The sequence below is a fragment of the Anser cygnoides genome, chromosome 2 (genome assembly GCF_040182565.1).
Source record: "Anser cygnoides isolate HZ-2024a breed goose chromosome 2, Taihu_goose_T2T_genome, whole genome shotgun sequence".
In the NCBI taxonomy this organism is placed as follows: domain Eukaryota; kingdom Metazoa; phylum Chordata; class Aves; order Anseriformes; family Anatidae; genus Anser; species Anser cygnoides.
Genome location: NC_089874.1, coordinates 154,817,544 through 154,843,309, shown reverse-complemented (window position 1 = coordinate 154,843,309; position 25,766 = coordinate 154,817,544). Strand labels below are relative to the sequence as shown.

The 25,766-nt window shown below is 39.5% G+C and overlaps 1 protein-coding gene and 1 long non-coding RNA gene across 3 annotated transcripts in view; both read right to left on the bottom strand.

Moving 5' to 3' along the window:
- EFR3A (EFR3 homolog A) overlaps nt 1–6,340 on the bottom strand; it is an 83,145-nt gene extending 76,805 nt beyond the window's left edge. Inside the window, exons 1-2 of one of the 2 annotated variants that reach the window (XM_048049828.2) lie at nt 6,262–6,340; nt 890–939 (exon numbers count right to left, since the gene is read on the bottom strand). In XM_048049828.2, the coding sequence (XP_047905785.1) occupies nt 890–899 (10 nt within the window). In that variant the 5' untranslated portion in view covers nt 900–939; nt 6,262–6,340. The remainder of the gene's footprint in view (nt 1–889; nt 940–6,261) is intronic. The other variant, XM_048049825.2, reaches the window with a different exon arrangement.
- Nucleotides 6,341–13,594: 7,254 nt separating this feature from the next.
- On the bottom strand, nt 13,595–25,409 carry LOC136789802 (uncharacterized). The gene is made up of 3 exons (XR_010828818.1): nt 24,489–25,409; nt 18,145–18,259; nt 13,595–16,765 (listed from the first exon to the last, which is right to left on the bottom strand). It is a non-coding gene; the product is annotated as an uncharacterized lncRNA (long non-coding RNA).
- Nucleotides 25,410–25,766: the final 357 nt, after the last annotated feature.

The window sequence follows — 25,766 nt, the reverse complement described above, 5'->3', positions numbered from 1 at the left end:
TATATTACATGACAGCGGTTCAAACTGTATTACATTATCAAAATATGATCACACTTACAGATTAGACATTCACAGAGGTGTGACCATGTAACACAACAATTACTGTAAGATATTTAAGTATCCAGTAGTCACAGCTTATTACAAATCTTAAGTCAGCTAAATAAAATCCTCAAACGTTTCCCAATGAAATTAAGCACTTGTGAAACTCATTACAAACCTATAATTAAAGTACACTCAATACCATTGTGCTGTAAATTTATGAAGAACTCTTTATTCTGATGATAAAACAGTTTGCTTTATCCAAAGACTGATGTTAGTAATTTTGCTAGAGACCACACAGGATTTTTCTAAGTATACAATACAAAAAGCTAGAAAAAAATTATTAGTACTTCATTTTATTAGTGAAAGTTGCTACTCTTCATGGTAAAGAAAAATTTGATTCTTACAAACATCTGCTTCAAAAATCTCATTTGATTTGTTGAAATGTTAAAATTTTTGTCTCATCACTTTATATCCTAAACAGCAATTCTACCTACTATAAACAATATCTGCAATTTACGAAAGATAGTTATTGCTATACTGAAATATCTTTCCAAGTACAAATATTTCAGAACATACTTTAAATCATAAAATTCATCAATGTTAAACTGCACACATCTAACTGGAAAGGAAAAATCAGAGTCTCTACGAGGTTTCTTTAGAAAAAATACACTGAGATCTACAGAGGTTGAGGCTGGGTAATATGAAGTTCTTAAATATTTTTAAAATGACTGCAAGTGATCATCAGTTGTTGTTTGTTCCCAACCCCCTCTTCCCCGTGTAAAATTCTGTTAGAATTTTAGCCCCCCCCTAAACATTATCCAAAGGTACTGAAGGCAACAATACTTACTAGCAGGCATTGTTAATCAGGAATCTGTCTTCAATTTCACAAAATATAAGCTATAAAGAAAATAGAAATGTAAGTCATGATAATATCTTTAGACAATTTACATCCAGACATATGTAGAAACTTATGAAAAATGAGCCAAGTCACATTCCCTAGCTCCAACATCAGAGGCTGTTACCACAGAAATCCAGATACCATTTCATCTCACCAGACTACATGTAGGTTTTTCCAGCTCTCAAAATCTGTTATTGAAATCTGCCATTCAGTTCTTACTTCTGATGCGCAATTAAACATTTTCCTTGGGTTTATTGCGATGACCTTTCACGCTGTCACTGTTTATGGTGCTGAATGGTGAACTGCCTTACAGGATACTTCTACTTCAAATGGAAGCGACAGGACTACTTCATTAAAAGGGCTCTGAAAGGTTTCTGTTTTATACAAAGAAAAGCTATGCTAAAAATCCATGTGGGACTTCCTATCACACTTTTCTCCCAGTATTAAAAAGAGATAGATAGATCTTAGACCAGAGAGCAAGCTACCGTAAACAAAGGCTGCCCAGTATATTTTAGATGCGATTACATATTTTTACACAATTAACTCAAATTTACAACAATCTTTTTCAGGGATAAACATATCCTAATATAATGAAGTAATTATTATTAAAATGCAAATCATCTTTTTTTTTTTTGTTAAACCAGCATGTTTGGGTTTTATTAACCACCAAATACAATCCTTCTTGCAAATATACCTTTTCATAAATAAAAAAAAAAAAAATCTCAGTTAAACAGACTGCTGCTGTTTTCAAAAAAAAGAATGCACAAGGAAAAAAATACAACTAATATTTGTTTATATGTGTATATAACAAAGATAATTACTGAAGGCACTGACAATGTTGGAACAAACATTTCTTTTGGTCACAAGTATGTTTAAATGTTCATACACCAAAGCAACGTTCATCGTTACTAAAAATAAATTCGACTCTGATTGCATACCTATTTCAATAAAAGGTTCCAATTTGCTGACAGCAACCGTGATTAAAAACAGTGCTTCAAAGTAATTTATTTAAAATATCCTGTCCTATTATCAGGCTGTATGTCCCTCTCCAAGGATAGAGGGAGAAGCAGCATAATTTGATAAGCAGAAATATGTGGATTGTGATGTTACGCAGAAACCTGGAAAAGCAGAATTAGAGTGCAGTTCAGAATTTAGCTGAGAGATTACAGAAGACAGATTTACTGAAATATTAGAACTACATAAAAATGCAAAAAGCCTGATAAGAGGTTCATGGGAGTCAAGTGACAGAGACTCAGCGTTTTGCTGACTGTCACTAGTGATCAGGAACTCAAAACACTATGCTAGTACAATATCACTGTTGCTGCTAAGTCAGTCAACTAACTTCAAAAGATATTAATGTAGAATTTACTACATAGTTGCTTAAACATTTCAGACAGCTGTTCAAAGAGAAAATTGTTGGTTCTGTTTTTAAATAGTTCACTGTTTTTTAACCACTTTATGACCTGTAACAGGACCAATGAATTCAATATGGAGGTACTTTGATGTTTAAATGCAGAACAGAGTCCACAATTTCCTCTCAACAAAGTGTTGAATCACAGACTGATTAGTCGTAGAGCAAAGTTCAGTCCACTGGTGCTGGTAGCTCCTGCAACAGACATGGTAGAACAGAACTAAAATAAAATAAGAAGCCTCTCACTATGAGTTTGATTTGCTGTTTTGTCACTGAATTAGATTTTACAGATCAAGAGAGGGGAAAAAATCAGAATTTTTTGAACTAGAACTCAACTACAATTTAAAAAAGATATGGCAAACCGCAATAAGGCAACCATATTTTAGTTTTCCTTAATAGGGAATAGTGTTTAACATGTCTACATCATTCTTTGATATTTTACTGACAACCAGAGGCAAGTTAACGCTACATGCCCATATAATACACACGATGCAAACGACTCCTGGATTTTCAAAAGAGGTAACTAGGAGGCATATCTAGTTTTCTGCCAAGGACTACAAGTTACTATTATCCTTCGGAAAGCAAAGTAACTCTAAACAATTAAAAAATAAGTACAATGTATTTACATGTAAGTATACTGTATATTAAAAGGCAGATCAATACTTGTGTGACATAGAAGGGTTATTTTTCTTAACAAACACTTTCAGTTCAGTTTTAAAGAGGTCATGAACAATTTGGCAAGGATAAGGAAATCCATTGTTCTAGTAGATTGAAGCAGCGCTATCACAGGAGTAAAAATACACTTTGTTCTACTGATTGTTCCTGATCACCTTCTCCCTCGTGTGCTTACCTTTGACTTATTGTTGTTACTTTAAATAACCTGGGATCCAAAATTAAAGAACAGTTTAGAAGCTGAAACTATTTCTTATTATCCCAAGATTCCATAAACAGCACTAAAATCCAAACAGAAGAGTAAGCACCTTTTTCCTGTTTGGCTTAAGAAAAAAATATATCTCTGTAAAATATCTAAGACAGAAAACCTGTATTTCACTACGGAAGATTGTAACAGTAATTTAAAAATACATGGCTCTATTCAGTGGAGAGAAAAAAAAAAAAAGTTCCACGCCAAATCTGATTAATAAAGATTGTTTTTTAAAATTAAATTCATATGCACAAGTGCTGGATGAGGGAAGAAAAAGTATTAATAGCCAAGTTATCTTCTGAGTCCAACACAATCAGATCTGTATTTCCAAAAATATAATATATCCTTAAGCTTCAGGTAAAGAAGCAGCAATTGGCATACCTAGGGAGGGTACTGTATTTTCTTTTGGTAAGTCCACCATTACATAACTTGGTTATGTAACACTATAAATAATTAACTTGACTTTGAGTATTCAAAATGACATTGTCAGCTGGGCACCCATCCATTCCTGCAAATTAAGACAAAGGAGAATGCAAGTTCAAGCATCTCTGAGAGTCAGGCAATGTAGGCTGGGCAGGCATGAGCTGAAAATTTTAAAACACACTGCACATTAAATTTTTATATCACTTGTTTCCCCACCCACTCTTGTTCTCTATTTGAAAAATTGATCAAAAAGTTTACTTTTGTGGATAGGCAAATGGCCAATGAGATGCAACATTAAGATGTCACATGCTCATTCTTAAACGTAGACAGTTAGGCTCCAAGTACAATTTCCAGAACTCCCAAAAATGCAATTTGAGGTGGATTTACATAGCCCAGTTCAATTCCATAAACGTACCTAACTTTATTTTGAATTAGCTTTCTCAGGAAGAGAAGCAATGCCACACATGAACCTGGCTGTATTAAAGCAGCAACCCTGTTATTTCACCCACAAGAGCTCACTCAAATAGGCATATCTAAAAGGATATTTGTCCTGCCTTACCTTACAGAATTCAGTCTTGAGCATATGGTTTCGGGACAAGAGACATTAAATATGTGTTCCTGAGTAATACTTTCCCTCCTTTCTCAATGGCTAATTTAACCCAATATCCATTTCATTTACAAAATTAAAAGCATCATTCCTATGCCTTGGTACATATGTTGCCAGCAGTGGCTTAAAAATCCATCAGATAAACACTTTTTCCTTTTTCAACTAAAAAGCACATGATCTGCTTCTACATATCAAAAACAAGATCTTCAAAGTCATTTAAAAATACCACAGTAATTTTACAAGTATTATTTCATTACGGAATTAGGCTGTGCAATTAAGTCGCTGATAACAACAAAAGCTGTTTCTGTCCTGTACTTTTTACAATTTAGATTCCATAATTAGAAGCGCAGTTCCCTTTCATTATACTTGAAGTTCAACTGATGAATCTGATTAATATTGCAATGTCTCCCTCCACTTATATTTAATATAAAATTTGTTTGTTCTTCTCTCCTAAACGAGTCTGGGTCAGAAACAGAGAGATGTTAATGTTCATCATTAACTGCAAACATTTTCATAACATGATGCCCAACTCAAACAGTTACCTTGTAATTAAATATTAATTACAAGCTACATTCCAATTCTCTTTTTTTTTTTTTCCATGAATCGGAAATGAATCCCATTCTAACAACATGTTTTAGAAAAATATTATAAGCATTATTAACAAGCTCGCACAAAACTTGTGCATAAGCATTTGCAAGCATCAAGGCACTACAGTCAAGATTTTAAGTCAAATTGCCAACTGCTCAGGAAAATTTTACCAACATTTTTAAAAGCATCCATCCATGAGTCTTTTGGCAAGACGTCTTGAATACTAAAGTTACTCAAGAAAACATTTCAAATGATTTTTAGTACATTACATTACTTCGGGAAGTAGATTGCCCATGCCTTGCCAAAGCCTTGAATGTTACTCTGGTCTTACCTTTCCTATACAATTTGCAGAGCAAACATCTGTTGTAGCTTTACAAGGTATAATGTGGGCTAGCTAACTTGATTTTGATACAGAAATTATAACCTCGATTCTCAGCCGCAGGCTTTTCCACTAATTCTCCAACAAACCACAGAGATCTCATAATCCACTCAAGGCTTTTGTCTTCCTAGTATCTCAGCTCAAAGTACTATGGGATACTTCCCTAGATGTATTAAGCTTAAAGAAAGAAGTTGTAATATAATTAGCGCTCAGTAACAGGATTTGGGAACCTGCAGCTCAATTATCTTAAGTATGGCTCCATGTGGCGCACTTACTGGTAAGTATAGGAGTCTGGTAAATCCATCTAGTAATGACTGTCCATTAAAATGACCATAATCTGCCAGGCACTACTATGACAGAGGCCCTGACAGCAGCAGCAAAGCATGTAACAGCTTTGGAGTAAAAGATGAAGCTCTTTAAGAATGCTGTGGCCGCGTAGTTCTATTGTACAGTTAGTTACATGGGTTTAATTAATGCTCATCGAGATGTGTTATGGGCCACCTGAAGGAGATCACCGAGGGAAAAACTCAAACCCACCCTACCCCACACCTTCCCTGCCAGCAGACTGATAGCACAGGGATATTTGGGCACATCCAAGACTACTGACAGCAAAGTTTTTTGTATTTTTTCTTTAAACGCAGGATCGTCTCACAGAAGACCTCCTGGAGCCGGGGGTCCCCCTGAGGGGGCAAGCAGCACGGCGGGGGGCCCGCAGGAGAACAGGCTGAGGGGGTGTCGCGGTGGTTTCTCCTCTCCCAGTCCTTCCCCAGGCACTACCCCCGAGTCCCCACAGCCCCTCAGAGCCCCCCAGATCTCCTCAGAGCCCCCCAGATCCCCTCACAGCCCCCCACAGCCCCTCCCCGCCTCCTCTCCACAGCCCCCCGGCCGCTGCCTCCCCGCTCCCAGACGCGGCGAGAGGGAAGGGACGAGAAGCACAGGCCCAGGAGGTGGCAGCGGGGTAAACGGCCGCTCCGCAGCTCCCCCGACTCACCTCAGCCACCTCTCCGCCTCACTTTAGCCGCCGCCATTTTCACCCCCCCACCCCGCCCCCCCGCATTAAGTTGCTCGGGACGCGATGCACGCCGGGAGTTGTAGTCCTTTTGGCCGCCCTGCCCTCCTCTCTCTGCCCATCGCTTCCTCCACGGGAGCAGCTACGGAGGGATCGGGGCAGGGGAAGAAATTCCCCTGGGACAGCTTGGCAGCCCTGCGTCCAGGAGCCGCCTAAGGAGTGCGAAGCCTCGGCAAAGGGGCGGCCAGGGACCACAACTCCCAGCACTCTTTGCGGCAAAGGCTCGCCACGGCCCGGAGCCAAGGGGGCGGGGCTAGCGGGACACCTGTCCCCGCCCCACAACGAGGCCCCGCCCACGCCCTGCAGGCACCTCCATGCTCTGTCCGTGTCACGTGACTACGCCTCTCCACTCGGGGGAAGGGGGGGGGGGTGGCGGCCATCTTAGGGGGAGGTGGCGATGGCCGCCATCTTAGGGGGTGGAGGCTAGGGGGGCAATGGGCTCTGCGGCTTCGCGGGGCCCGCCCGCCCTCCTTGGTGGCCAGGATGAGCTGTAGCCTTGAGGGCGAGGCTCTGACTGAGAGGTTTTTTTGGCAGTGCTGCCGCTGAAACCTAGTTTTTGGCGTGGTTGTGGGCCTGAGGCTTGAGGTTGCATGAGGAAAGGTGGTGTCGTGTGTGAAGGGTGGTAGCGTGTTTAGATGGGAATAAGTGAGGTCAAAGTTTGGCAGAAAAGTTGATCCTTGGCCTGGCTGTCATGTTTGGTTTAAGTGTTTGTGCCTCTTATTAATCACTGCTGGAAGGCAGGAGGGAGCCAGGCCCAACAAGCTGTACATCTAAGGTGCAGTGAAGACCAGTGTTCAAATGTATCCAGACACACAATAACGAATAGCCCAAATGGAAATTACATAAAACTGCTGCAGATCTAAGGCAGCATAATCTCTTAATCCATTCTCCTTGAAATAGCATTACTGGCTAGAGAATTTCACGTTTGATGCTTGACTTGATAGAGAGGCAAGGCGAAGTACTAAATAACTTTTTTCTGTTACTTGTAGAAAAAGAAATGCCAGTCCAGCTGTCAGTTGGGTAGCTGAATATAAGGTGTTCTCCATGTTCGTGTATCAGCTAAAATGTTATTACATATTTCACTGATTTCAGGTCTGCTCATGTTACATATCCTGAAGAAAAACTTTTTTATACGGTGCTTGAATTCATTTTCCTTCTTTTCAACCAATAATAGAAGCAGGATCAGGATCAGTAACGTGTTAATTGGAAATAATGCCTAAAATGCCAAATGGCAGGTGAGATGTCTCATGCCTCACAGCTTTTAGCTGTATCCAAAATAAGTAAATTTTGAGAAATTGTCAAGAAAAAAAGCACAATGTGGGAAAAACTGGTGGAGTTTAAAGGGTCCTTTTTATTTGTTTATATGATTTCTGAAATGCGGCTTATGGTTTTGAACTTATGGTGCTGAACATTATGACCATAATAAGAAAAAGTGAAGAGTCTGCCTTCAATAGATTTGTATATTAAAGTGTAAAAGAAAGTTCTTACAAATTTTTCATCTGCCAAAAACAGGAGTGAATGATCATGACCTGAACTCATCATATCAGATGTACCTTCAAGTTCAAAGATTGTTCTTCCAACAACCAGGTACAGGCAGCCTGATCTCTTTACTGAAGTGCCTCATTCAAGCTATTTCTGTCTGATTTTTCTATTAGCTGTACATAAGGGAGTGCAGGCTCCAATGTACTTGTAATGCCATATGGTTTCAGGAAGATGCTGACAAATAGTGCAGCTACTAGTCCTTAGTAGTTGTCTGAATGTGACAAACAGCAAGATCGGCTGGTACTCATTCAGCCACCTCTCACAATTTTAAATGTAACACTGTGAGCGACATGCCCTGATTACTCTCTTTTTCTTTTGTTTTAAAAAGCATTAAAACAACTTAAAATGACAGTTCCAGTTGTCAGATGTTACATCTCCCATGTCTGTGATGAATATCTTTTGTTCTCTGAGGGTTTTTAAAATGTTTTTCTTCCAGTTTTATTGGATCACAAAACATCTGTGAATATCAAGTAGACATATAAAGCCGAAATCATAAAGTAAATACAATGTTGGGATTGTGGTTTATTAGAAGAGAGATGATATGTTTTATGACATTTTTGTATAAACCATGTAGTAACTAATGTTCAATAAAGCCCTTAGCCTTCTTGTAGTGCTGTTGTTTAAAACAACTGTTTTCCTAATTCAATTTCAAAACAGAGCAAACAGCTGTAGTCTGTAAATATGTATGTACTGGTCTCTGTGAGTTTTATTATGTATTATGTAATGGATTACAAATGTAATTGTAGAGTACATTTTTTTTTTCATTTCAGTAATGACATTAGAAGAGCATCCAGCCACCCTTCTAGATAGTGGGATCGACTGCACCCTCAGCAAATTAGCAGATGACACCAAGCTGAGTGGTACAACAGAAGGAAGGGATGCCATGCACAGGGACCTGGACAAGCATGAGAAGTGGGTCCACATAAACCTAATGAGGTTCAAAAAATCCAAGTGTAAGGTGCTGCACCTGGGTCAGGGCAATCCCAGGCAGAAGTACAGACTGGGAGAAGAACTCACTGAGAGCAGCCCTGCAGAGAAAGACTTGGGGGTTCTGGTGGATGACATGAGCAAGCAGTACGTGCTTGCAGCCCAGAAAGCCAACTGTGTCCTGGGCTGCATCACCAGAGGGGTGGCCAGCAGGGGAGGGAGGTGATTGTGCCTCTCAGCTGTGCCCTTGTGAGGCCCTACCTGGAGTGCTGCGTCCAGGGCTGGGGCCCCCAGCACAAGATGTATGTGAATCTGTTAGAGCAGTTCCAGAGGAGGGCTACAAAGATGATCTGGGGGGTGGAGCACCTCCCCTATGGAGAAAGGCTGAGAGAGCGGGGGATGTTCAGGTTGGAGAAGAGAATGCTCTGGGGGGACCTCATCACAGCCTTTCAATACCTAAGGGGGGCTTATAAAAAAGATGGAGAGCAACTTTTTACTGATAATGGTATGACCAGGGGAATAGTTTTAAACTAAAAAGGGGGAGATTTAGATTAGCTGTTAGGAGGAAATTCTTCACTTAGAGGGTGATGAGGGACAGGAACAGGTTGTCCAGAGAAGATGTGGATGCCCCATCCCTGGAAGCATTCAAGACCAGGCTGAGTGGGGCACTGGCCAACCTGATCTAGTGGGTGGCATCATTGCCCATGGCAGGGGGGTTGGAATGAGGTGATTTTAAGGTCCCTTCCAACCCGAGACATTCTATGATTCATTCATTGTCAGTGAAAGACTTCGTCCTTTGACCACATCTAGAGTGATAATCAAACTATCCAAAAAGATTATGAAGTTGAATTAAATGCACATTAAATTGCTCTATTGCTAATTTATAGCCAAACTGTTCAATTTTACTTCCACTCATCTCAAACACATTTAAGTGCACTGGCCAGGTTTACTCAGAACATCTTATAAATCTTCTGAAGCTAAAGTTCGTGCATACATTGATCCACATATGCCCAGAACTCTGTGTCCAAGGTTACCTGAGTTTTATTATTTTTTTAAGTGATATTCATAACATATGCACAACTTTTAGAACCGTAACTCTCAAAGTATGTAAAATGTGAGGCAGCAACATTCTGTTCCACGACCAATAATAAGAAAATGTGAATTGTGCTAGTAATTTGGCAATTGCAGTTACATGTTTTCTAATTAGATTTCAAATTCACATAAAAGTACAATGAAAGGTTCAGTGTCTGGAGCAAGCAGCAGAAATTGCCTTAGTTTAAAATGCCAGTGGAGGTTCAGAAGGGTAACAGAAATGATTAGTAAGCATTAAACAGTCTGAGTATGAAGTGTTTTCAAGGATTTTGAAAGGAAAAGAAAAAGGTATAAAATACCAAATGAATTAATTTATCCCAAGAGCAGTATAAGGTAGAAATGGCAGAAAATTATGTTGCTTTTATACCTGTATAAGAAGGATACAGTTGCATTTAAAATGTTTAATTTCCCATAATTTTAGTGTACATAGAGAAAAATAGATAAGGAAATATATGGTACACGTCAAAACCAAAGGCTAAATTGATGAATAATATGCAACTGCTCACCACTACTTTGTATAAATCTATTGTAGCAATTAATTTTTATCTTTCAACAATAAAAAAAAAAACAACAACAGAACAGTAGTTTTATTGGAATGACTGCATGGCTTGCTCAACCACAAGTAAAGAAAACCTTTCACGGGCACTTCGTTGGAATATATTTTATCTTTATCATCAGTTGCCAGTTAAAATTTTCTTAATACTTATTTTGTAGTGTATTTTTCCAACCTTATATGTATATGGTTGATTCTATAAACAGGTGGTAATTGCAGTATTTTATGAGCAGCCAAATTCAGTTGATGATAGAAGTCTACCAAGAGTAGACTGCAGAGATCAGATCCTCGGGGCCTGTGATAAGGAATTTGCTCTGTCATTGTTCATTTTGGCAGGAGGCAAAGTGGATGCAAACTGACGACATTAACCAGCCCTGAAAGCAGAGCAGAGTTCGTGCCAATTCAGCCCCCAAACCATCCAGTAGCTCCTGGTAGATTTTTTTCCCAGTCTCTTCTTGAGCGAGAGTTCTCAGTGACAGCTCTGCTCACTAGGAAGACAGCTGTCAGCGGGACAGCAAAAATAGATTGGAATGATTATGTTTTTTTCAGAAATTCAGAAAGTGCTGAGCAGTGCTGTCAGAAAAGTTGGTGTCTTGCAGATGTCTTGGAGCAAGAATCTTCAAATTGCCTCCAAAATCCCAAATACTTTTCAAAACTATGGCCATAAGTTGTTGGAGAGTAAATTTCACCTAAGAATTAAAGATGTTAATATTACAAAATCCTCATGTGTGTAAGAAAAGTTCTTGTATGATATATATGTAGTTGATGACCAGTAATAGTTTATAATATAATCAATGTATAGATGCTTGGTTATTTTTAGGCCATTAATTGTCCTTAAGTCAAAGACACTTTATAAGAACTTCACTCAAACCGGCAAAAAAAAAAAAAAAAGACATTCTAATTACACCACTACATAGTTTTTATGCTTTGCTTTTGGCATTAGTAGTGTTTGCAGTGATAATGTTTTTACGGATTAGGGCAATTTTGATAGATTTTATTTTTAGGATTGGTAGTGTTTCTACAAAGTAAATGGTTTTATAAAACCATATTTAAATAAAGTCTGAGTTATTAAAGTTTAATTTGCTTGTCTGACTGGTGGCAGAAGGAGAATGAAGTACGGAACCTTTTCCAATACAGAGTAGGTGGCAATGCAATGTATTAAATATTATATGTGAAACTCTGAGTTCCTGAAGTGTTACCTGTAAAGAGAGCTAGCTAGATGTGTGGCTCCCAATTGATCACACTGCAGTTCTTCTTACTCCAAGTGACATTAAATATTAGTCAAGTTCCCATTCCATTCCTCAGAGCTGATGTACCTCGGCATATTCTGTACATCTTCACTTGAAGACTTCTCTTCCCTCTGCTGTGTAACAGGAGACTAATGTCAAGATTTTTCATTACCATAACATCCCAAAATAGAATCTAATTATTCTTCTCCATTTCCAGTCTCAACTGGATTTTGGAGAATTGATTAAAACCCTATAGAAAAGAACGAATGTGCTCCAGTCTCACTGCAAAGAACATTTATTCTGTTTCATTTAAAGTACTGATAACAAGCAATGCACGTTATATTCCATGCAATTTATTTTTGTTTCTTTTTCTTTGGTTTCTGAGTCTTACACAATCACACTGTCAGTCCCTAATAACATGGGAACGATCAGCCCAACGTCAGCCATAAGTGCCACAAGTAGAGGTCTCACAGTAAAAATGATTCTGGAGATTTCATAACTATCTTTAAATAGTTAGAGAAAAGTAAACTGAATTAGTAAGCTCACTGAGAGAGGGTTTTTTTTTGTTGCTTGGCCCTACCCTGGTCAGATGTGCTGTGTGTGTAAGCCAGCTTGAGCTGAGCCTGACACGTGCTGACGTCTTCTCAACTGGTCATGAGCAAATGTGGTGGGGACTTCCAAAAGTATGAGGGGATGCATTATGATGAAAATAAGGGACTACAGCAGTGGAGACACTCCACCTGTGGGAAATCAGGTTTCACTCGTTCTACTGATCGCAGAACAATTTTATTTATGCTTTTCCTGTTAATGCCTTTCAGAGAAAGATTTCCCTGTCAGACATGTCACATCCACTGAAATAACCAAATAAGTTTCTAAAAGGCCTCTGGGTGAGAGCCTTTGTTGGAAGAAAAGAAAGAAAGAAAGAAAAAAATAATAAAAGACTTAATTTCATATTACAGTGGATCAGATTCTCAGCTTGATGAATGGAGTTCTGCTGACTTAATGCCAGCTGGCATGCTGTTCTAGGATGTGAGAAGTACTTCCAAACAAGTTAAAAAAAGATAGGCGGGAGTATGTTTAGGGAAAATGGTCATAAAATTGCAATATAAAGAGCTGTCACTTTGTAATAGGAAAGACAAGAATGATAGGGAAGTAAAATGTTAATTATTTTAAGATTTAGTATCAAAACTAAATAGGAGATTTATCCCTTACTATCTCAAAACATTTCTCAGTTTTCTGTAGCCTGTCAAAGGAATAGTATTACTTTAAAAGAATGACTGTTAATCTATGCCTGTAAAATCTTCTGCAAAGTTAAAACACATAATGTTCACTTATAACAAAAATCTAGGTTTTCTTAAAAAAAAAAAAAAAAAAAGGCAAGAAACCAGTACATAAAATAGAAGAGGTCAAAGAACTGAAGGACATAATTTTCTAAAAAGATACTATTTTTCATAAAAGTAAGAGGAGGGAATGGGAACTAATGTGGGCAGGGATAATAGTCATGAGAGGACTGGAGGGAATTGATGGTGTTCATGAAAAAGAGACTGAACAAGAAATCAGAAAATGGAGGACCTGCAAGAGCTGGCTAAGCAGAGCCAGGGGAAGCACAAGACTCAGAAATGGGAAGACAGGGACAGTAGGCTGAAGAATAGGCTTGCCATTACTTTGGCAGGAAGACCTGGGCTGGGATAAAAGTCTGAAGAATGGATGTAAGGAGGAGAATGGGACCATGAGAAGGAGTAGGTGGTTTGGTGGAAACCAGGGTGGCATTAGGAGACAGGAGCTGGGCTGAAATGCCAAGAGCCATCCTCTTCCCCTGTGCCAGGAGTAGACTTTAAGACCCAGGAATCCCATCAAACCTCTGCTGTTAGCTGGTTTTTTATTTTTTATTTTTTTTTTTATTTTTTTTTTTAAGAAGTACTGGTTAACTGGAAATACCGGGAATAGAGCTATCTAAGAAATGACTTGGATGAACTCAAATAATTTATTTCTTTTTAAAAAATGTATTCCTGCACTTCTGACTTCAGTTAAGTCCACTAATTTTGTTCAGATTATTTACAGCATTTTAACCCTTCCTATCTTTTTAGGTCAATTTTGAAATATGCTACCGAAAAAAAACATCAAACCATTAGTAGATTTCATTTAGAAAATATCAATATAGTCCCAGCTTTTTTTCTTTTTTTCTTTTCATTTCTTCCAGACATATATGTCAAGTATGTAATGACTGGAAGAAGAAAACCCATTTTTCTGCAAATTTATGATGCGGGAAATAATAAATAAACCACTGATCTCTATTTAAGAAATGCCAGGAGGTGGCATGAGCCTACTTATTTTGCTCCCGCAGATTCAGGTGCTGAGTTTTACAGCGCAGGTACTTGACCACATGCTATTGCTTCCACTTGGACTTCTGCCACGTTTTAGGTACATAACAACTACTGTTTACCAAACTATTCTTCAATTTGTTTGCTCATCACTGTTCAGTGTATGTGCCAATGAAGCATTTATTACTCCTTAGATTTTGCTTTTAAAACGTCATTTCCATGCGGACTTTTGTCGTAGCGCTTGTCGATACTTGTCTTTGTTCTTCATGAAATGTAATGTGTTAACTGGCTTTACATAGCACCTTTTTGAGATGAGTAGATAAGACACTATCTGATTTGAACTGAGGAATGATTAGGGTTTGGGATATACAGTTTGAGATGCAGAAATCTTGACTTTTCCAGAGTATTTGTCTAGACAGTCCTTGCTACTGCTGTATGAAGTGTTCTCATTTGGAAGTAGTTGCTGCCAGTATCTGTCTGCTCACTCCCAAGATCTCCTGTGGTTTCCCACTCCCTTTCTGTCTCCTAGTACTAAAGTCTATTTTTTCTTTCTTAACTCCCTCTGCAGCAACATGTGTGGAAAGTAGACGTTGTTGCTTCTTTACTGAAAAAAAAAGTGAATAAATGTAAGTAGTTGCTAAGGGAAAAGTAGGGTCTGTTGATTATGGAACACATGGGAATCCCACAGTCCATGGGAACTGAGCAAGAGGGGACTAAGCACAGGAGATCATGGGAGAGGAGAAGAGAAAGTGAAGACCTAGACCCCTGCCCTTCTGTATCTAAGAGTCTAAGAGTCTCCGGAACCATGCTGACATCTCACAGTATCCCTCATCAAAAGTCCACCCAAATTCATCTGCTTGCCTCACAGACAGGGGTCTTCCCATCCCCTTGCATGTATAATCTCATGCTTTTCTTCAGTCATCTCCCACCAGCTTCCCTCTTACCATTTGCAACCCACATTGTCACTGCCACCAAGCTCAATTATGCCCTGTGGCTGAAAAGCGGAATAACACCCACCGTCACCAGATATACACTAAAGAGAGTTTTCCTACTTTAGCATCCTTATTTTTTTCCCTTTCCCTTTCCCTTTCCCTTTCCCTTTCCCTTTCCCTTTCCCTTTCCCTTTCCCTTTCCATGTGCTTTGCTTTTTTTTTTTTTTGTGTGTGTGTGTGTGTGTGTGTACATTTAGTTATGTCAATATGTCAAGTTCACAAATACAAAATTGTGATAAAGATGTTGCTTTATCTAGTTTGTGTTGGAGGCAGCAGCCTGGGAAGGGGTCATACCCTCACATCGCATCTGTGATTATCAACTAGTTTCAGATTTGCTCTAAAATGTGCCAGCTGGTCCTGTGCGCTTACTACCCAGTTCTGTAAACCATATGTCCTTCACTGAGAAGTATTCACACGAGGTGTCACACTGAATACGTAAAATTCCTTAGAGCCAAAACTGATCAAAGAGGTGGCAGCCAATAAGACCAGCATTTCCAAAGCTAGGTGACTGCTGTTTGTAAACCAGCCTGACGCTATCTGTCATTCATATCATTTTTCTTTAGTCTCTGGAGTTCATTATTTTTGCCCAAAGTGATCTAGGACTGGTGCAACCAAGCCTCTTGTCCTACTGCATGGTTCGTCATCTTCTGAATCTTGACCCTGCTCAGTGGGAGCTGGTGGAATCTCAGATTCTTCTGACTTCTCCAAGCTAATCTGGATGCCCAGAGAGAGAGTGAAGAGAATAGTATGCAATCTGACTAAAAAATAAAAACAGAAAATGTAAAAGAAAATGTGACAGAACACAGTGTTAAAATGCCGCTTTTTTGACATTACTGACTTAAAATCACTTTAAGAAATGATATTCAGAAAATAACTGACAGGGTCAATTTTTGACATCACGTTGCCTTTTGGGAGTTTACTGCAGTAAGCAAGATTGCATACATGTGAATGAGAAAAATGTATCTCAGAGTTTTTCATCCACTACAACTGCTGCGTAGAAAATATTATCAGTTACTTGACCATATTCTGTCCTTTATCTTGGTATAATTTTGACAGACATACAGATGCAGCATTTATAACCTGTTTAGCACATCTGAGAAAAGTCTTTACAGTTTTAAATGCAAAAGCATCTATAACCCTCTTCAACCAGTGCTGTCTTTTCTGTATAGGTAATTACTGAGATTAAGCAAGCATCTCTAAATTGCTTATATATTCCAATTGCTTCTATTTTCTGTTGGCCTTGTGATTGTCTTTCTACAGAAAGCATGAAAGATAGATTTGCTTTCTTTCTTTTTTTTTTTTTTTTTGAAATAGCCTACAGAAGAAAATTACTTTCATTTCAGCAATGGCAACATTTTTCTGAGGAATAAATACTTTATTTTGAAAAAAGAATATGGTTTCCACTTCAGAGTTTCTGAAGCAAGAGATATTGCATGTGTTTTTAATCTTCTATATCCAAATCTTCATGGTATTGAAGAATTCAAAAATAAAAATAAAAAATAAATAAATAGATTCTAGTTAGCAGGAGCTGATTTAAAATAATAATGTGACTCCGTTCTCACAGCAGTCAGTGATGAAAATAATTTCTCTGCCTGATCCTCAAATCTAGTTCCTGACTCTTGCAGCAATAACTGGATTTAATTTTGTGATCCTTCATATTGTACAGTTGGAGATGCTGTTCCCTTCCATAGCATAAGACTGGAAATAGGAAAAAATCACAGTCCTCCTGAAATCTTCTTTCAGCAGAACAAGGATTTCATTCACAAGTTCCTGCAATGCAAGGAGGAATGCAGACTTATTTATTTACTTACTTATTTATTTCGTAAATATAGACTTTATATGTAATGTTTTGAATCCTCAGAGGTAAGGAAACAAGTAAGTGAAAATCTATTCTTTTATCTCAGGGGAGTCCTGGAAGCAGTATATGCTGTTGTAACTATTGCAATATCATGTACTTTTCTTACGTTTAATTTATGGAAGCATAACTGGGTTATTCTAATAGCAGTCATCTATTTCCTCCCACTACAATGGTTTTATTGTTCAGGTAATTTGATAGAATTGGCTGACAAAATGATACCTAATGGGGAAATCTTTTACAGAGTGCTGTATTTATACTACAGGTGCACAATGCTTTTTTTATGTGTCATTAAAATGTGTGGTTCCAAGACAAAATGAACTTTAATAGCAAACATACAATGTGGCAAAAGCGTCTGTGTAGAAAAATGCAGGTCATCTGGGAGCTAAAGGTTCTTCATCAGGACCTTATTAAAATCTTTGATAGCATCATGGGAAGGCCTGTTTAAAATGCCTTGGTGGCATCAATATACAAATATATTTGCCATGTCACTCCCTGGTGATTTTCCATAATAAAGTCAAAGTGACATCATCTGATTTTTTATTTATTTTCCTTGTACAAATAAATATTAATCAAATCTTGTCTGCAGAGAGAACTTTCAGGTTCACCTCCTTTCCTCACTCTCTCCTTCTCTTTCCTGTTTATCAGTATAGCTTCTTCAGAAGCTGTGATGACATTCACTCTGCTGTTGGAAAATAATTCCATGATATTTTGCATTAATACGATTAATCACAGATGACAGCACTGTCTCCTGATGGTTTTTCAAAACAGAAAATCTGATTTCACGAAGAATAAGGCTTGGCAGAATAGAAGTTCTGTCTTGCACCCATCTGGCCTTTCATGTTATGCTCAATAGATCTTGTTATTTATATTCTAATGTAAAAGGAGAAATTTGCTAATACTAAAATTTGCATTGATTAAAGTATGAAAAAAATAATAAGAAAAAATGAATCAGTCATTTAAAACAAATCACTACTATCAACATGTGTATTGGAAACTCAAGGGTAGAACAAAAAATGCTGTACTGTGATGTAATTCGGATCTCTTTCAGTTGTTTTATGACCACCTTCAGAAGTCTTCCAATTATAGATAGAGTTGCTTATAAATCAGTCAAGGTTTAGCCTCTACATGAGCAGAATCAAGTAGTTGGTCAGCACTCCTCACAGTTCATCTGGATAACCACCAGAGTTATTATCAAAGCATTTACAGTTTAAGCCATCTTTGGTATAATTTACACTGGCAATGCCATTATCTCCTAATGCAGGGACTCATTTTGGATGGTGTTCAAAAATACCTGATCTGATGTCTGTCGGGAAGTCTAAACATACTCAGATCCCACACCAGCAGGCTGTGGTCTTAGACGTCATCCTTCTACAGCCTTAGTGTCGCTCTCCATCTGTTTACAAAAACTGCAGAGAGAACAACCCTCAATTTACAACTGGTACTTGAGTACCTGATCATTAGGTAAAAGGCAACAGTATGAAATAAATTTTTGTTATATTAAAAGTAAAATGTTTAATTGCAAAATTAAAAGCAAAGTATGTAAAATGTTTTTCAGTACGGCATAAAATACAAAAGATTACCTTGACCTGCATCTACTCTGACTACCTTTAGGCAGATTTTTGCCACTGATTACAAACTTCTGATGTGATTACTCAGTAACTTTCATGTTGCATCCACTTATTATTGGTTCAGAAGATATTTCAATATTTCTTGTATTCTCTATACACTCTTTCGAAGAGTATGTAGAAAGCATTGCTGTCACATAATCAAAACCATCCTGAAGGAAAGACTTTGTCCCATTTGACCTTTTTAGAGGAACGGGCTTGTATAATCCTCTCTTCCCTCGCAGCTATGGTGCTGTACCAGGACAAGAGAGACACTACTGCCAGCCTCATCAGTCCCATTCCAGAGAGAAGTGGTCCATAAAATTATACCTTTCCACTCGACTTGCAACAAATTATCTTCTTTCTCCCTTGCATAGGGCAAAACTTCTTAAAGCACAAAGAAGAATAAAAGTAAATGAAGGAACATTTTTATTTTTTTTATTTTTTCCAGGAACTCTTGTGTAGTGACATGAAGCAACTTTGCTTACAAGTCAGAATAATGAGAGGCAATAACCTGCATCTGAAGCAAGTTAAAACTGAGAGAAGGAAACAGTTGTTTGATTTACAATTATCTTAACTTCATCCTTAATTTTACCAGTCATTTTCTCAAAGGAGGCTGAGCAACTGAAGGACTCCATCTGTAGCTTATCTTCAGCCTCTCAGGCTTGTGTCAGGGAGTTCCAAAATGGCTCTCCAAAGCAGGTGGAAATGATTGGTTTTCATGGTTCCTTCATATGAGATTGCTTTTATTCTCTCATAGCATTCATTAGGAATGGGTTTATGTGATTGCATGTCTGACTTGAGTTTGAAGAATATTTGCTCAGAACACTTCATGTCTTTGAAATGCTCTTCTACAGATAACGTTTCTGATCAGAAAAGTTTAAAAACTTGCTTTCTTTAATTCTGAGAATATATGACCATGATACCAGTAAATAAACACATCCTACTCAGTGCTTTTTACATTATTTCTTTACCTTTCTGCAGTTTGCTCACACAAGAGAGGTAAGCCACAAAGAATAGACAAGGATTGTAGCCAGGTGAAGCTATGGCAGGGACAAAATAACAGACAAGGAGACAAAGTAAGAGTTGGAGAAGGACTTCAGGACTAGTTGTGATCTCTCAGTGCTGCTCTCTCAGTCATCTCAGCCTGTGCACCTCCTCCCAGCTATGTCCCTGGCTGAGGTGGCTGGCTCCCTGGAAAGTTAACTTGCTTACATTGCTGTCCCATGCCTTGCTCAGGCACCTAACAAACTGGGAGACTGCCATAGGAAATGAAAATCTGACCTGAACAGTCACATTGTTTAGTTGATGTGAGAGTTGATTTCCTATGTGGCAATCAGTCTGGTAAGGACAGAACTGAGACCAGGAACTGATGTCATTGAGGCTGCTATACTGGGACTTTGAATTCAAAGTGAACAGCTCAGAAAGACCACCTATTACACAGCTTTTCCCCTAACATATGAAGTCCCATTGAGGTACAAGCTGTTTCAGCACAATGAAGGATGTGCTAACAAATGCTGTAACTATATTATAGAATTGTATGTTTACAAAATACATAGTTACGGACCCATTGTTATTATTTGCTGAAGTGAACGGGACATTCAAATACAAATGATGAGTGGTTCACAATTCATCATTCATGAGACTAACTCACATTTCAATGTTTCATTAGGTTTTCATAGAATCATAGAATCATTCAGGTTGGAAAAGACCTCCAAGGTCATCTGGTCCAACCATCACCCTAACACCAATGTCACCCACTAAACCATGTCCCTAAGCACCATGTCCAACCTTTCCTTGAACACCCCCAGGGACGGTGACTCCACCACCTCCCTGGGCAACCCGTCCCAATGCCTGACTGCTCTTTCTGAGAAGAAATGTCTCCTAATTTCCAACCTAAACTTCCCCTGGTGCAACTTGAGGCCATTCCCTCTAGTCCTATCACTGGTTACCTGTGAGAAGAGGCCAACCCCCAGCTCCCCACACCTTCCTTTCAGGTGGTTGTAGAGAGCACTAAGGTCTCCCCTGAGCCTCCTCTTCTCCAGACTAAACAACCCCAGTTCCCTCAGCCGCTCCTCACAGGACTTGTGCTCCAGGCCCTTCACCAGCTTCGTAGCCCTTCTCTGGACACGCTCCAGGGCCTCAATGTCCTTCTGGTAGTGAGGGGCCCAAAGCTGAACACAGCACTCGAGGTGCAGCCTCACCAGAGCTGAGTACAGGGGGACGATCACCTCCCTGGTCCTGCTGGCTGCACTATTCCTGATACAAGCCAGGATGTCCTTGGCCTTCTTGGCCACCTGGGCACACAGGTGGCTCATGTTGTTGTGGCCAAAGTGCAGGACCCGGCACTTAGCCATGTTGAACCTCATCCCATTGGCCTCTGCCCATCGACCCATCCTGTCCAGGTCCCTCTGCATGACCCTCCTACCCTCCGGAAGATTGATACTTCCCCCCAACTTAGTGTTGTCTGCAAACTTACTGAGGGTGCACTCAATTCCCTCACCCAAATCATCAATAAAGATATCAAAGAGGATGGACCCCAATACAGACCCCTGGAGAACACCACTGGTGACCGGTCACCAGCTGGATTTCACCCCATTCACCACCACTCTCTAGGCCTCACCATCCAGCCAGTTTTTAACTCAGCAAAGGGTGTACCTGTCCAAACTATGGGCTTCCAGTTTCTCCAGGAGAATGCTATGGGAGACTGTGTCAAAGGTCTTGCTGAAGTCTAGGTAGACTACATCAACAGGCTTTCCCTCATCCACCAGCCGTGTCACCCAGTCATAGAAGGAGATGAGGTTGGTTGGGCAGGACTTGTCTTTCCTGAACCCATGCTGACTGGGCCTGATCCCCCGTTTGTCCCACATATGCTGTGTGATTGCATTCAAGATGACCTGTTCCGTCACCTTTCCTGGAAGATCCCCATATTCTGCTAACTTCTGTCTCAGGAGCTGACACAAGTAAGAGAAAGCTGGAGTAAGAAGAACATAAAGGGTGAAGGAAACATTAGTACCACTCTCTTATTACCCATTTGTACTGTTCCTGTTAAAGCCTTTCTTTATCTCCATCAGCAGTCTCCAGGGCTACGGTACTTCTTCCACCATTCAGAGACTCCCATTTGATAGGAGTAAGAGAAGTGCAGGAAGAGATGGACAGGAGACCATGTCTGCAAGCTATAAGGCACATTTAGAACTCGGAGACAAAAAGCAGGAAGGAGTTACTGGTCTTTGAATATTTGCATTTCACAGACTGAAATCCCCTGTGTTTTGCCCACGTGAAAGAAAACTAAAGATTCAAAAATGATTAAGGGATAACATTATCCCTCTCCCTGACATAGATCCTGCTTTTGGTAGGGCTGACTCAGTTCTGTTCTTCTTTTAGTGAGACAGTATCTCACTAGAATAACAATATGGTTCAATTCATACAAAACATCCCTTGCCATTACTAAAATTCAGAATGTAATTCAGTTATAAATATAACTCAAACACTCTAGGGATATGTCGAGACGCTGATGCCTAATTCCTATGTTACCTTACAACACACCATACATAATCAGATTGCAAAAATATTTTTATGATTAATAAATGTGTCTGCAGAAAACAAAGTCCATATCAGAACAGTTTCTAGCAAATTTATCTGAAAAATATAGCTTGTTTAAACTATTATTTCCATAAATGCATTCTTCATGAGCAGGGACTCAGGAGTATGACTGCCCCATGTGGTTAGGGGCAAGACACTACATCTTCTGTTCTATTCCCCATCTTTAAAATGGCATCAATAAACATTACATCCCCTATAAAGTACACTCATTTCCACTGATGAAAAGCACTTTTACTGGAGCAAGGTCTTCTGATGATATTACAAACTGGACATCCTCCTACCTACTAACCTGGTCTCTTATGGCATATCAGCAAAGCCAAACACTCAAAACCTATTAATCTGTCCTGCTTCTCTTCCTGCTTCTCCCAGAACATGAGAGCAGCTTAACTATTTTAAGGTTTAAACAATAAGAACAAGCATGAGATTTTTCTTCTTTCTTTGCAGTTTGAGACTAAAGATTACACCTATGTCTCATGTCAAGTTTTTATTCATGACAGTCAGTGAGTAACTTATCTTCTTATGTGAAATTCTATTTCTAAAAATCTACTTGTCAGCTTTAATACATGAATAAACTGCCATGAGTTGTCTACAATCACAGCACTTAGTCTGCTTTTCACCACAGTATAATTTTACATTAAATTATTTATAGTTTCATATTTTACATAAAATGTTAGTTCTTTGAGGTCCACCCCTCCTTCCTTTGGTTGAATTCTGTTTTTCTGAATTGTGGTGTTCCTTTTGCTGACTGGATTCAGCCCCCCTCAGCAGGACAGGGGAGGCAGAGAGCAGCTAGGTGAGTGTTTTCAGCCAGCCAAGGTCAGCCTGCTACACAAATGAAGGAATTTTGCTTCTTAGAACTGGGTTCTGAGCATTTATCTTGATGCCTAGGAGAATTTGCATATTAATTCTGGCAGCTCAAACTGGATTAATATTGCAAAACAACTATTTTTTTCCAGAAACAGCACATATTGTGAAACAAGCACATTACAAGGTACAGAAAACATATTTCATAGCACAAATTAGACACTGCAATGCATTCTGTTTCACTTGCCTTTAATGGAATACTTCCATAAACCAATTAAAATACTTTTTGAAGTAGCGTACCAAAGAAATCATAGTCACATCTATAAATGTGCAAAGTAGACTCTAATCTTAAAGCAGGCACAGAAGAAAAATGTTACACACATGTTCTTTAGGAGGTTAGTCTCATCTGAAAATAATTCATACGATACTAAATCAAGTATGTGTTAAGTCAGCTTCTTTTTGTAGATGATTTGCAGTCTTTTCTGTCTAATTTCATACATGTTGGGAAGTCAATCTTGATTCTCAATATCTGATTAAGATGAAGGGGGGTGAAGAAACCATCTTATTCATTAGTTTCTACTTGGCAAGTTCTATATTTAGTAATGCCTCCCGCTAGGGGCAGCAATGGGAGTTCAAGTTTCTCAGACTCCTAGGATTTGTCCTGAGTGTCGAACAACCTGAATAATTAAGAGCATATTTGCATTTGTGCAGGGAAGGTGGGAGAAGTACATACAGTACTGCACTGTGTGACCATGCCCAGGTGCTGGTTGGGGGCTGCAGGGCCTCTGTGGTGGCTCCAATGGCCCCATGGCAGGGCCCAGCTGAGCCCAGCACCAAGCTGGCAGCACCTCGGGGAAAACAGATTTTGGAAAGGGCAGAGCGGGCACAGGCCGAGGAGGAGGCCCAGGGCGAGGGAGAAGCAGCAGAGGGCCCAGGCCCCAGGGGGAGGAGGGCAGGAGGGGCTCCAGGCCCACAGGCAGCAGGGATTCCCCGGCAGCCCTGCAGAGCCCCCGCTGGAGCAGATCTCCACCCTGCAGCCCGGGGAGGGCCCACGCCGCAGCAGGGGGACATTTCCTGAGGGAGCTGCGGCCGTGGGGAGCCCCCGCCGGAGCAGGGTGTTCCTGAAGGGCTGCAGCCCGGGGCAGGGCCCCCGCTGGAGTAAGGCCACGGGTGAGGAGGAAGGGGCAGCTAGGTTATTTTGTAATAAAGGAGACTCCATGGAGAGGAGATCAGTCATCTCACCACAAATGATATAATGTACAAGTTAAAGTCAGTTGATGTCTACTTTATACTGCACAAATCTCTGTGTAGAGTAGATATGCATTTTGCCAAAGAGTATTTTGAGCAACAGTATGGCACAAAGTACTGTAATGCTCTTGTAAAGAAGTCACTTTGTTGATTCTAACAACTGTGTTGTACTTGGATAGCACTTGCTTCCCACCCCTTTCCTAAGCAGCGCTGAGCATCAAATAAAACAAAATTTCAGTCTAAACTGAACGTACAGCACCACCTCTCGATGGGATTGCTTTCTGCAAGGTGATGTTTGCAGAGTTCCTCTCCTCCCTCCTCCCCATCACCCCACTGATACTCTAGCCAGTCCTCCAGGTACTCCAGGCCATCTTACCTCAACCCGGGCTTGGGCAACTGGGTAGGTTCCTGTACTGAGAGATCAGACGCCCACTTGAAGGCAAGTACCCACACATAGGTGTTTTAAGAAGAACACAGATGTAGCAGGGGTACAAATCTCTTAAATTTCATCTGCTAACATCAAAAGGTAACTTGGGTAGCAGCCTTAATTGGAACTGTATTTTTTGCATTTAGGTGATTTTACTCAGCTGGGCAGCTCAGCTCCACCACAACTGCTTTCTCATTCCTCCTCCTCAAAGGAAAAGGGGGAGAAAATACAATGGAAAGGGCTCAAGGGTTGAGATAAGGACAGCAGCAGGTCCCTTTGGAGCCAGCTGAAACTGGCCCTTATCTAACATGGGGCAGTTTCTGAATTCTTCTCACAGAGGCCAACCCTGCAGCCCCCCACTACCAAAACAACCTTGCCACTAATCCCAATACAATATAAAGTCATTCTGATAAATTAATTTGATATTAGGCCACTTTATTTTTAAATGATTTTTTAATAGGCTGTGCAGCAACTTATTTAATTTATCTTGCCATAAGTTTCACTGTTTTAGTATAAAACTCGAGCCTTGTTTTGGGCTGTTCTTTTCCTCACCAGGCATTAAAGGAGTTAGAACTCCTATCAACAAATAGGAGACTTTGTTAGAGAGCCCTTAAAGTCTATTGCTAGCTAAACAGTAAAAAAATGGGGGTCCATGACAGTTCAGACACTTACAATCATAAATAACACACTTTCAAATTTGTTAGCCAACTTGGACAAAGTTTTTAAAGAAAAAACAGTGATGAAGCAATATCTATAAATGATCCAAAATTTTCAGATTTAGCAGAAAAATGATTCATGTATGATTGATTTCTTTCATTAAGAAACTTGCATTCAGAACCTTTGAGGACCTGATGTTTAAACTAATCAATCTGCAAGCTGACTAGTTCCTCATAATAACATTATTTTTCTGAGAAATTCCCACCAGCAAATGATTTTTGAGAGTACTGAGTTCTGTGGTGATTTTCATTTAAGGAAAAGAGTAAAAGAGTATTCTCTCTCAGAGGCTGCCACGGGGAAGATGTAAATGCATGCTTTCAGTTAGCATGAAATTTATGGTATAATCAGAATTTTATTCTGTTACCAAAACATATGACACTGCAGAAATTCGAAGTAATTTGTGTGTTATCCATCACATTAAAGTCTTGTGCGGATAATATAATAAAAAGGCCACAAGCTGATATATGCTTTAAAGGCAAGGAGCAGTTTAGAATATACATACTGAACTTT